This window comes from Coenobita brevimanus, chromosome 86, assembly GCF_032717465.1.
Source record: "Coenobita brevimanus isolate Jiangsu-jjx chromosome 86, ASM3271746v2, whole genome shotgun sequence".
NCBI classification, from domain to species: Eukaryota; Metazoa; Arthropoda; class Malacostraca; order Decapoda; family Coenobitidae; genus Coenobita; species Coenobita brevimanus.
In genome coordinates, this window is record NC_137039.1 from 20,758,403 (window position 1) to 20,772,160 (window position 13,758).

Sequence of the window (13,758 nt, forward strand, 5' to 3'; positions counted from 1 at the left end):
CTGTTTGAACAAGTCTTGTTTAAACTTATTATTTTTTTCCTTTTAATAATGAACAATCATTTAGTCTAACCTGGTACTGAGCTTGACTCATACAAAGATACAAATTTAGGTACTGCCACTGGCCGTGATGATTTGGTACGGAGCGCCGGTGTCGCACGTCCGCCTAGATTGAACCCCTGTGTGTGTGTGTGTGTGTGTGTGTGTGTGTGAATAAAATAACTCAAGAAATTTTTATCTGATTTTAATCAAATTTGATGTGGGATTGAGGGGCAGCCAATGAGTAAACCCATTGATTTTTAGAACAAAGGGTCAAAGGTCAAGGTCACAGGCTTCGTAGCTATATCATTTTTGGCAGCTTTTATCTAATTCGGAATAAACTTGGGGAAGGGTTGGTGGTGAGGTAAGAAGGAAGTGAATCAGTTTTGAGAACATTTACTCAAAGGTGAAGGTCATATGGCATGGTTAACTTAATTTTATTCTCCAATATAGATCAAACTTGTGGAAGTGTTGAGGATAAGGCAAGAATAAAGTAAATCAGTTTTGAGAACAAAGGCCAGAGTCACAAGGGAAGGTCTAAAGTCAATCCGTTATGTCACTGTTAGCTACATAAACAATTTTTATATGAATTTAGCCAAAGTCGGTGGAAGGGCTGAGGATCTACCAAGAAGTTAACCTATTACTGTGAGAACCAAAGGTCAAAGGTTGAGGAGGACCAAGGAGCTGAAGTGCAAAAGGATAGTGGCAGTTTCCCAGTCAAGAAGAGGACCAAGACCTTCCTGGAGGAGTGGTCTGTGTGGAGGTGCAAGGACATCGTTGTAAGCAGCACAGAAGAGGACCTGATAAGTTGAAGGATTATTTTGTGTATAGTTAGATGTTTCATCAGGATTAAGGTTTATGTTTGTATATATTGTGTAGTTTTGTTGGGACGACAAAGGACTAGGGAGGGGATAGTTAAGAAGCGAGATTTGGTAGTTAGGTAATCTTGTCGCTTCTTGTTGTTTCTGTGTTTACAGTAACTTCCGGTACGAGTCAGCATTGCCAGTTTGCCTGCTGTTAGTGAGCTTATTTATTTAGTAAGTTGTGCATTAATTTTTAGGTACTTTTTCTCAATAATGTTTTATTTATGTGATTGTTAAATTGTGTAATTTCATTTGTGTTTTTATGGTAAATAATTTATAGTGATATGTAAGAAAACTCAGGCATGTTTTGGTTGTCTCTAAGTTGGTAACTGTGCTCTCTCTCTCTCTGTGGAATACACCAGAACTGTGGAGAAGCAGATCAATTTCTCGAACAATGCAAGCTTATATAACAGTGATTCTCAAACTATGGGTCGCGACCCAAAAGTGGGTCACAAGAGGAATTTTGATGGGTTGCAGGGACGTAGATAGGCCTAATGCTTTCGATGTATTTTATTTACTTAATTGAAATTGTAATAATCCTTATTACACTATTAGCATATTCATACTATGATAGTCAATGCACCAGTTTTCTCTCTCTCTCTCTCTCTCTCTCTCTCTCTCTCTCTCTCTCTCTCTCTCTCTCTCTCTCTCTCTCTCTCTCTCTGCCCTGTGGGTTGCCAAGTCCTGAAATATTCCAAATAGAGTCACGCACCAAAAAGTCTGAGAACCGCTGTTATATAAGGATGGATAAGAGACTAGAACGGGTGTCAGTCAGTTTTCAGTTCAGTTTGAGTGTAGTGCAGTGTCAGGGAAGTTTGTAGATTTTCGGTAATTGTGAAGTCAGTGAAGTGTTGTTGGCAAACAGTGAAGTGTTTATTGAAGTTTGTACATCATCGGTACTTGTGAAAATGGTGGTGTTGTCAGTCATTAGGTGTAATAATTGCAGTTAGTCAAGTTTGTATAACTCCAGTGCTTGTGAAAACAGTGAAGATGAAAAGCATTAAGTGGAATTATTTGGAAAATATAGACAGTGAATGTGAGAAGCCAGTGTTTATTTACAACGCCTCAGCTGATCTTGTGTACTGTACACCTAAAGGCTGACCATAGGAAAAACAACTAACTGTGCAACGTCCTTCCTATACTGTACTACTGCTGTTGGAGCCTGTGGCAGTGTGGGGTGGGGATGTAACAATACAGTACAACTAATGAAGGAACATACCCAGAACAAGGAGATGTCGGAATATAGAGGAAGGAGCCTGACAAAAGAAACATGGATAATAACTCTATATTTCCCAGTGGAAAGTAACGATGAAGACAAACATAGAAACCGCCAAATTAACCTTTTCGTACACGGTGATGCATTTGTCGTCATATGGGTGTGGTTGCGGCTATACTTATTGATGCTTTTGGCGTCATTAAAGCATAAACTTTCATCAGAGGATAAGTTTTTGGCCGATCGGCGTCATTTTTGGAGGCGTCATAGCTTCCCTGCTCCTTGTCAGAAGTATTGATTTGGCAACTGTGGGTTCCGATACCAGCAAGAGAGCGGACAGGTTAATATCAGTGTTGCCAGATCTCCCGAAATATCGTTAGATCAACTGAAATTCTGATGAATCTCCAGAAATTTTTAATGGATTTTGCCATTATCTCCCGAAATTTCGATCAGTGCTCCAGAATATCTACAGAAAATTTGCTGAATGGTAGTTAAAATCCATAGAAGCTAACGAGTGTCTGAGAGAGAATTCCCCTTTGCTAATGCTGCTCACCAAAATTTCGAGGTACTGGATCTCCTTCTTGTAAGAAGATCAGTAGTATCAGTTGCTCCATTAATGACCTCATTTCCCTCCCTTATTACCTCTCAGACTGCACCAAATATAGACAGAATAAAGGCTGCTCAGAAAGTGATGTACTGAGTGCTGATATCAGCACAGCTCCGTTTTGGATATGTGTGACGCAAAAAAAGGAGAAACAGCCTATGTATCCACACCTGTCTGACTTCGTGCTAAATTTGCTGTTTGCCTCACTCGAGTGCAACAGCTGAAAGACTACTTTCATATATAAACCACATGAAAACAAAATTTAGAAATAGGGTCATCTCAATCTCTTTAAGGAATGCTTCACATTAAAAGGCTTCTTTAATGTGATAGTTGTCATAATTTTAAATTAACGAAGAAATAAAGAATAGCTAGTGCCATGTGTAAGAAAAAAAATGTATTGGTCAAAAGAGTTGCTGATAGTTCTGATGATCATCGCATGGTGAAGAGAAAGATTAATATTTTGGTGCATCTTTGCACGTTTTTAAGGTAGTTGTTTTAAAATGCCCGCCGCCGGACCTCCCACTTCGCCACCCCCCACCCCACCACCGGGCCGCTACCACACCACCACCCCAGGAGGATACAACGGTGGGGTTAGTGACCCAGGTCAAGAGGGTCACCGGGACACTACTGTCCTGAGCCCCTGTTCCCCGCAACTGACCCAACACCAGGTGACCGGGGAAAGTCAACTACCTTGCGGGCGGGACAACCATCATCAGAATAGGGGTGGGACTGAACTAGATTCAGTCCCAGGTAACACCGTATTGACGGCTATTGTTACACCCTCTAGGGCAGGAGGCCCAAGGGCAGGAGGCCCAAGGCTATGGCCTAATAAAGTGTACCAGGGTAAGGCGACCCAAGGCTATGGCCTAATAAAGTGTACCAGGGTAAGGCGACCCAAGGCTCCAGCCTTAGTACACCCCGGAGAGAGAATTGCCCTAGTGCATCCCTCTCCTGCTGTTCTCTCCTACAGGAGCAACACCGCGCCGACGGTCCCTATACGTGGTGGGGAAGGAGCGGCCCTGTACGCCCTTCAGTTGCTCCTTGTAAGGCAGGTAGGCATCTGGCTCCGGCCGTGGCACGTACCAGGGTAAAGAAGCCCCTGAAGATAGCCTCAGTACGTACTGGAAAGAGTGTGACCTCTGTGCCCCCTACTCCTGCTTTTCCCATACTACGGGAGCAACACCGCACCGATGGTCCCTATACGTGGCGGGGAAGGAGCGGCCCTGTACGCCCTTCAGTTGCTCCTTGTGCGACGGGTAGGCTCACGGCCACAGCCAACGTACATACCAGGGTAAGGCAACCCAAGGCTCCGGCCTCAGGACGTACCGGAGAGGACACGGGCTACGTGAGTCCTTCTCCAGCCTCTTCTCCCTGTGGGAGCCCTTCATCACCACCCGGGAATATAGCCCCAGAGGTGTCACTAGAGTGGTGGCAAGGCCCGATATTGGACCTACCTCCCACCCCTGGGAGATCCTTGTTCCTGCCCGAGTCCCGACGGAGAAGCTGCTGCAGCCCAGCCCTGTCGGCGCCTCTCCCTATAGGCGCCCGCAGTCCCAGGACCCCCAGGCCAGACCCACCGGTTCCTGACGAAGGCGATCCAGGCTCCCTCACCCCACGGAGCCAGAGACGACAGGCCCGACTGCTCCAGCTGTTCGGCCCCAGCCCCAAGGGCCACCTCTCAAGTCAAGGCCCCCAGACAGGAGGGCCTCCCTGCACCCCACCGACGAGTGTGACCCGAGCAGTGACTCCCCTGCGGGTAATCCCTTGCCCTCTGCAGGCCGGGTCCCCCTAGGGTTCTACCCTCACGTCCCGGGGTGAACATTACCCAGGAGATACAGGTAAATAGTGACGCCCCTTGTGCTGAGAACAAACCAGGGGAAATAACAGTGAACAGTGACCAAGTGAAGACCAGTGCAAAACCAGCAACAGTTACCATTAGTCCTAAAGAACTCAGTGCCCGGCAGGACAGGGAATGAACCTTAGAGTAATTATACGAGTCCCCCCAATAAAATAACTTTCTGTGAACGAATAGAAACTAGGGTGCGCGGGTAGATTAAAAGCCTGTGTGTAAGTGTCGCCACGACTAAATGACTGTGTCAAGTGTCGCGATCCGCACCCTGTCTTATTTATAGTAGTATTTCCCCTACGGACTTCCAATCTTGTTTATTCCCTTTGTGGTCAGTTCAGTGTATATCCTGCCTAAAAGTGACATATGGACAATAACATATATAATTCAAGACATCCCTGTATGTGCCTTGTATTGTGTACTAAGTGTGACTGTATCTTGTGGTGCTGAAGGTTAACTCTGTGTCCCTGTCCCCTGTATCTCAAATATCACTCTGTGTTTTATTGTAATGGTTAGAATTAAGGCAATAGATGTGTTAAGGTGTACTGCCTGGTTTTTATGTCCTGTTCCTTTGTGGGTGCTTTACTTCTGGTCCGGAATGAGGACCCCGCTTCGGTCGCTAGTGTTTTAGGATGAGAAGTCGCCTTAAAAACACCAGCATAACACTGGTGGCAAGCGGTGGTTCTGGATCCAAGTAAAAGCACAGAGGAACAATAAAAGGAAACTTGCACAATGGCAGCCAAACCTCACATTCAATTGCCGAAATTCAACCCAGACCAATGTAACATTGATGAGTACTTGGATATAGTTAAACCCCTCTTAGACATAGGGTTCGACTTGGACAAAGAAAAGATTGCAGTCACATTACCTAACCTGGGTAAAATAATCGCCACTGTCACTCCGAAAATCGTCCCGAGACTAAAATGGGATCAATTCAAACACATTGTGAAACAGGCAGTGATGCCATCTCTGGGTACAGTTGTAGCCTTATCGCAACTAGACGCCCTCACATACGACGGAAGCCTCGATGACACCTTCATCCAGGCTAGGGGGCTTGTCACCGCTGCGTACCCGGGCACAGACACAAAAACCCGGGAACAACTCATATTCCACAAACTCCTCAGGACCCTCCCTGGTTTTATTAAAGACCGCTTCATAATACATGAACCGATGGGAGACCTGGATAAAGAAATCAACCTAATAAGGCGCCTTCTAGCCGTCCACTCCTCCCCCAAATGCATCGGCGACATCAAGCATTTCCCCACGGATCATATCCCCGTAAATCCGTGGGAATTTTCTCCTTGCTGCCCTGAGTGCCCAATCCACGACATTCGTGAACAGCTAAAAGCTGCCCGGCACAGCAAAACAACTCGAGCGCCTACAAGCCTCTCCACCATACGCCGATTGCCCCAAGCCTCAAAGCAGGAAAGCAAAACAAGGAAGGCACAGGAGGCGCCCCCCCACTGCCCCCGCATCCCACCGTAATGACGGGGGCCACCTCACATCTCCCCCAGCCTACGACAGGGGGAAACGTCATCTTTCCTTTTCCTCTTCTCTCACTATCTCTTCTATTTTGCCCTCCCCTATTCCTAATTCCTAACCTTCCCACCTCACACACCACTTTCTCCACTACTACCGCCTTCCCCCTTCCTATTCCTCCCCAACACAAACCCTGCCTCCCCATTCACAGACCTCCTAGAACCCTTACCTCATCTTCCCCTAACCTACTTCACAAAACCGCCTCCTCCTGTCTACTCCCTCCCAGCTACCACCCTGCACCACCCACCACCATCACTTCCCCGCCACTCATTTTCCCCGCCAACACAGCCAACTCATTCGCCTTCCGTATCACACCATCCTCCTCCTCACTCTCACCTGCCTCTCTTTCCTCGCTCACCTCCCCCACCCCACCCTTAACCTCACCATGTGCACAAACCCCTTCCCCCACTGCACCCTTACCTGACCCACCACCACCTTCCTCCGATTCCGATCCTTCACCAACCTCACCTCCACCTGCATGTCCTCCGGCTACCCCACCTCCTCCAACCCACCACTCTCAATCACCGCCCGCTACGCCCACCACCAACACCGCACCACACCACCCATCACCAACTCCCACCTTCACCACTGCGGAAACAACCACCACCACCGTACCACCACAACTCCCACCACACCCCACCTGCACCCCACCACGCACTGCCCCACGCAACACATCACCCACCAACTCCCCACGTGCACCAACCCCACCTACCACCAACTCCACCCACTCATCCATTCCTGGCCACCCATTACCCACCGACCATACCCACTACACAAGATACCCCACACCACCACCAACAACCGGCCACAACCATGACGGGAAGCCCATGCCACCACGTGCCCAACCACCATCACCGCCTACACCCACCCTTACCACCACGACCACCACATCACAACGGCTCTTCTGCCCACCATCTAGATACACCCCCACACCTCCATCTCCCCCCCATCCTGCTCCCCATTCCCCAACACATGCCACCCACACCCCAAACACCACCTCCATTACCCTCCCCCTTCATCAGGCATCGTGGAAACTTCCCACTTCACAACCAGAGACGAAAATTGAGAGGGTGCTATGGAGCCACCACGACCGCCCACCTGTCTGGATTCGGGAGACACACCACCTTCTCCGTCTCCTACGCCGGACCGACCACCCATCTTCCCTCCGGCTCACTCTCAACCCTCACCAGGAGCCTAACACCTTCACCAACCACTGGGTCAGCCTCCTACAACACCTCACACCGGCCCACCAGACATCCACCTCCACCACATACCACCTCCACTCACGGGGTCGTGACTTTTACACCACGGGGGGTGGTAAAATGCCCGCCGCCGGACCTCCCACTTCGCCACCCCCCACCCCACCACCGGGCCGCTACCACACCACCACCCCAGGAGGATACAACGGTGGGGTTAGTGACCCAGGTCAAGAGGGTCACTGGGACACTACTGTCCTGAGCCCCTGTTCTCCGCAACTGCCCCAACACTAGGTGACCGGGGAAAGTCAACTACCTTGCGGGCGGGACAACCATCATCAGAATAGGGGTGGGACTGAACTAGATTCAGTCTCAGGTAACACCGTATTGACGGTTATTGTTACACTCTCTAGGGCAGGAGGCCCAAGGGCAGGAGGCCCAAGGCTATGGCCTAATAAAGTGTACCAGGGTAAGGCGACCCAAGGCTCCGGCCTTAGTACACCCCGGAGAGAGAGTTGCCCCAGTGCATCCCTCTCCTGCTGTTCTCTCCTATGGGAGCAACACCGCGCTGAAGGTCCCTATATATGGCGGGGAAGGAGCGGCCCCGTACGCCCTTCAGTTGCTTCTTGTCGGGAAGATCAGCTCCCGGCTACGGCCAAAGTACGTACCAGAGTAAAGAGCCCCTGCTATCGTACGTGTAGCTTTTCCCTACTACAGGAGCAACACCGCGCCGACGATCCCTATACGTGGCGGGGAAGGAGCGGCCCTGTACACCCTTCAGTTGCTCCTTGTAAGGTGAGTAGGCATCCGGCACTGGCCGTGGCACGTACCAGGGTAGAGAAGCCCCTGAAGATAGCCTCAGTACGTACTGGAGGGAGTGTGGCCTCTGTGCCCCCTACTCCTGCTTTTCCCATACTACGGGAGCAACATCGCGCCGACGGTCCCTATACGTGGCGGGGAAGGAGCGGCCCTGTACGCCCTTCAGTTGCTCCTCGTACGACGGGTAGGCTCACGGCCACAGCCAACGTACATACCAGGGTAAGGCAACCCAAGGCTCCGGCCTCAGGATGTACTGGAGAGGACATGGGCTACGTGAGTCCTTCTCCAGCCTCTTCCCCCTGTGGGAGCCCTTCGTCACCACCCGGGAATATAGCCCCGGAGGTGTCACTAGAGTGATGGCAAGGCCCAATATCGGACCTACCTCCCACCCCTGGGAGATCCTTGTTCCTGCCCGAGTCCCGACGGAGAAGCTGCCGCAGCCCAGCCCTGTCGGCGCCTCTCCCTATAGGCGCCCGCAGTCCCAGGACCCCCAGGCCAGACCCACCGGTTCCTGACGAAGGCGATCCAGGCTCCCTCACCCCACGGAGCCAGAGACGACAGGCCCGACTGCTCCAGCTGTTCGGCCCCAGCCCCGAGGGCCACCTCTCAGGTTGAGGCCCCCAGACAGGATGGCCTCCCTGCATCCCATCGACGAGGCTCCAACTCGAGGGCCACCTCTCAGGTCGAGGCCCCCAGACAGAAGGGCCTCCCTGCACCCCACCGACGAGTGTGACCCGAGCAGTGACTCCCCTGCGGGTAATCCCTTGCCCTCTGCAGGCCGGGTCCCCCTAGGGTTCTACCCTCACGCCCCTGTCACGGAGTGAACATTACCCAGGAGATACAGGTAAATAGTAACGCCCCTTGTGCCGAGAACAAACCAGGGGAAATAACAGTGAACAGTGACCAAGTGAAGACCAGTGCAAAACCAGCAACAGTTACCATTAGTCCTAAAGAACTCAGTGCCCGGCAGGACAGGGAATGAACCTTAGAGTAATTATACGAGTCCCCCCAATAAAATAACTTTCTGTGAACGAATAGAAACTAGGGTGCGCGGGTAGATTAAAAGCCTGTGTGTAAGTGTCCCCAGGACTAAGTGACTGTGTCAAGTGTCGCGATCCGCACCCTGTCTTATTTATAGTAGTATTTCCCCTACGGACTTCCAATCTTGTTTATTCCCTTTGTGGTCAGTTCAGTGTATATCCTGCCTAAAAGTGACATATGGACAATAACATATATAATTCAAGACATCCCTGTATGTGCCTTGTATTGTGTACAGGGTGTTCCAACACCCTAGCCCCCCCCGTGCACAGCATAACTGGGTCGTCACTAAAATCACTAATACAGTAGGAAAGTACATTTAATTGCTTATTCAAATACCAAATTTTATGGTAATCTAATAATTATTTCTCTTTTTATTACAGATTTTGTGAAACATGTCTTTGGTGAATGATTCAGAGAAATTGAGGTGGATATGCCGCATTATGGCCATCACTTTTCGCATCGCCAAAGATCAGCCGGCAGGAACCATATCCCGATCCTGGGTTGCCAGATACTTGAAGAGATCTGAAGACTTTGTCAAACGTAATTGGAATCGTGATCCATTTGACTGCGAGATGGACAGCCGGCCTGCTCAAGTGGCAGAAAGCTTGTCTCAGGAAATCAAGGAAATCATCACCGAGTCGCTTGCTAGAGAGAAAAAAAGTATCCGCGGGCTTCAAAAGGAGATTGAACGGATTCGAGGGAAGAAAAAGAGTCTTGCAAGCATCCACAGGTTTCATCACTCCATTGGTGCCAAGGCTTTTCATCAGGTTCCAGCGCCAAAACTGTCGCAGAAAAATGTGGAGGATCGCATGTGGTTTTGTGAGTTTTTGAGCGAGTGGGCAACAGATGATTTCCTTTTCTTGGCTCCTTCAGATGAATTTTTTATTTATGAGGTTCGTCGTCCCAACTTTCAGAACGACAGAATTTGGGCTCTTAACACTGATGACATTCCGTAAGAACTGAAGATTCGAGAGAGATCAAAATCTGAACAATGTGTTGGTATCTTTTTGATGTTCACGGCGAAAAGGTTGATGTGGGTCGTCAAAGAACAAGGACAATCATGGAATGGAAGATACTTCCGAGACATTGTGTTGACTCAACATGTCATTCCATTCCTAAAGAGCTCAGAAAATGTCCTTAGCATCAAGGAAACCACATTTCTGCACGATCGAGCTCCGTGCATGAGTGCTCTGGCAACGCAAAATCTTCTGAAGGCAAACAAAGTTGATTTTTTTGGAAATGATGAGTGGCCCGGAGCATCGCCTGACCTCAACGTCTGTGAACATTTGGGAGCAATACTTAAGGACAGGGTTGAACAACGTCTCCAGAACGCCGGGGAAGACCTCCTGCTTACTGTGGCCAATGTCCTCGAAGAAATGGAGTTCGACCGCGAGTTGTTTGTGTCACTCCTGGAATCTTACCCGGCACGATTGGAAACAGTTCGAGCGGCGGCCGGTGGGCACACCAAATATTGATATAAATTCTTACAAGTGTGCACATGTGTTGGCAATTAATACAGCTATTCTGTCATATATTTGTTTCCTTTCTACCTTTTTTAATTTAAGCTGGGCAGGGGGGTGCTAAGGTGTTGGAACACCCTGTACTAAGTGTGACTGTATCTTGTGGTGTTGAAGGTTAACTCTGTGTCCCTGTCCCCTGTATCTCAAATATCACTCTGTGTTTTATTGTAACGGTTAGAATTAAGGCAATAGATGTGTTTAGGTGTACTGCCTGGTTTTTATGTCCTGTTCCTTTGTGGGTGCTTTACTTCCGGTCCGGAAAGAAGACCCCACTTCAGTCGCTAGTGTTTTTAGGACGAGAAGTCGCCTTAAAAACACCAGCATAACATGTTTGAGTTCATGATTGAAAGTAATTTTCATGGCACTATTTTGTTAAATTTTTTCTTTAATTTCGTTAATTTCATCATTAATTACCAATTATTGCAAGTGCCTTAAAATTTTATTTAAAAAATGTTAATTTCATTCATTTCTTCTATTTGATCTACCAATTATTATAAGTACCATAAAGTGAGTAAAGTACAGTATGTAATGTATTAAAATGAGAAACTCCCGAATTTATACTCGTTTCTCCTGAAATTTTCGGTCAGAATTTCCTGAAATTACCTCTGAACCATCTGGCAACACTGCAGGTTATTCAGTACCAAATGAGCTGTGGGTGGGGAAGGCGATGCATGGCTGTCCCTTTAAATTTCCACTCTTACTCCCGTCCTGGCCGTGCAACACATCTCACTGTACCAGTAGTGCTTGTGTATAATGTTTGGGCACTGTTGTGATTAGATTTGGTGTTTGCAATAGGATATTGGTGTTTGTGAAGCAGTCCTGGTCGTTATCAACCGTTGGCCCAACGAAGATTATGCTACTGTTTCTAATCAACTACACTGCCTCTACCCTGCACCAAATGTGAGCATTCAGCTATAATAATAGTGACAGTGAATCATGTGAGTATAGTGTGCATATCTAGTGTACAAAGAATTGGTGAAATATGTGCAGTAGCTTAGAGGAAGGCAGGAAACTGCCCTACAGTCATGACATAGCATGGGTGCACCGTAGTTTTTCCCATTTTTCTCGAAAACTATGAGGCCTAGGATCACCGTTTGGCCTCAAATGAAAGCCAATTAAATTCTGCATACGATGATAAAAAAAAATAAAAAAAAAAAACATGACAGTGGCACGAAAAGCTTTTCACGAGCTCCCCGAATAAAAAAAATCTGTTGTCTGTCGGAAATGGGTTTTACTTTTCGCTTATTACTCGAACACCATACCTTGTATCAAACTGGGACCTCCGGCATTCGAAAGGTAATAAAATTCTCTCTCCAATGATGTTTAACATGTAGAGATTGATTAGTAAAGATTCGACTTATGATGTTGGGAAGTTAACTGTATGCTTTTTAACCCCTACACCGCGGGCATGTTTACCAATGTTTTGTGTGTGCCCCGGGGTTATTCGGGCTCCGACAGACTCTCAAAAAATATTTGCCAAAAATCAGTTATTAGTCCTAGAATATTAAAATTTTATATGCATATGGCACATACCTTCAGCTTTCTCCTGGGATGTTTGTTGAGCCTTCATCGGTTACCGTAGGACTTGTGGAGACCTCTGAAGTTGGGTAACAAAGTCTCCACTTTACACTTCCCGACAACCCGTAATATGATTACCACAGCCAGATATTAACACTATAACCACTACTCTATGATTTTCAAGTAGTTTGGGATCCATACTCCAAAAAAAAACCCACTGTGAAAGCAATGAAAATTACGAGCGCGTCTGACCGTCGCACTTGCGCTAGTTTGCTCTTGGTACTCTGTCATTTATTATTCATAAAACCCCTCACACTTTAATATTTCTATTACTGTAAAACATATATATCTACAGTCTTTATCCATAAGTTTCCTTCAGTAGTATTAGTTTATTGTTACTGTAGGGATTCAATTTCTTTCAGTAAAATACGTAGCATTCACTTTCTCGTCCCGTATACTAGCATTGAGAATGAATGTCACTTTCACCTTCACTCTCATAACTCATAGTATTCAGACATGCTAGAGTGAAACTTTCACTTTCATTACTCTTAGGGTATATACTCGTATTCTTATAATACTACTCATTTACATTTCTATTTACGTTCTCTATTTTATTTACGTTATTTACATTTCTGTTTTATTTACACCGTGTTATGCACTGTCACTTGAAATAACTTATAAAACTATTTTCCACTGTTCACGTATATTTACATTCATTACTTTCACTTGCTGTTTACACATTATTTACACATTATTTACAATTCCACTTGCACTGTTTTACTCAGTAGAAAGATCGTATTCACTCTTTTATCAATTGTCAGCCCTTTACCTCTTTCCACACGAGGTTTAGTAGGGGGTAAAGGTCACAGGGCCCTTTGCATGGGGGTGAAAAGTCCCTGAAGCTAGCAAGAGCGAACAGACGTACCTCCACGTCGGAAGATGAGAGTGAACTGATAAGGGTGGGCCGGGGTGGTGGCCTACCTAGGGAAATTCATTACTACCAACGTTAGCCTCTTGACACAGCTAATATATAGCAGTGAAATGATTGGCAGGAAATATAGACAATACATTATAAATTAGGTAGTTCCAGGTGAATGTAAATATCACTTAGGCTTCTCCCTTCCCTCCTTATATGTATATTTATTACGAAAATAGATTATACGGCATATTTCAAGGGGAAATAAACAGCAAAAATTAGCGAACGAGTGCACGTGAGGTGTTGTCAGGTGATAATTAGCCAATTCCAGGTGTATGGCACTCTCACTTACCTTATTTCTATCTTGTATATATTATTTGGTATAAGAATAGGACATAGGGCTTATTTCAATGGATGAAATCAGTGAAAAATTCCAGGGAAGATTTACTTAGTGTAGCACGGCCGGGCAGGCAAGAGGATAGGGTAATGGAGGGGGGGTAGGGAGGGGAGTCAAGAACAGGGAGAAATGGCTAAATTGTCAACAATGGATGGGAGTACAGATGAGATTAGGAGTGCTGACTAGTGTTGGACATTGGCAGTACTGATAGATGATACAAGCCCCCACTTGGAAGCCCGGGTGAATCCAA

At 47.2% G+C, this 13,758-nt stretch overlaps 1 protein-coding gene across 1 annotated transcript; it reads left to right on the forward strand.

Moving 5' to 3' along the window:
- The first annotated feature begins 10,188 nt into the window (after nt 1-10,188).
- Nucleotides 10,189-10,632, forward strand: LOC145410595 (uncharacterized). The gene has a single exon (XM_080280710.1). It carries the CDS (start codon nt 10,189-10,191, stop codon nt 10,630-10,632), a length of 444 nt encoding a protein of 147 aa, XP_080136836.1.
- The last annotated feature ends 3,126 nt before the right edge of the window (nt 10,633-13,758 follow it).

Bases quoted from the DNA above. Each gene is read 5' to 3' on its own strand.
- LOC145410595 (XM_080280710.1), top strand. From the start codon at position 10,189: ATGTGGGTCGTCAAAGAACAAGGACAATCATGGAATGGAAGATACTTC.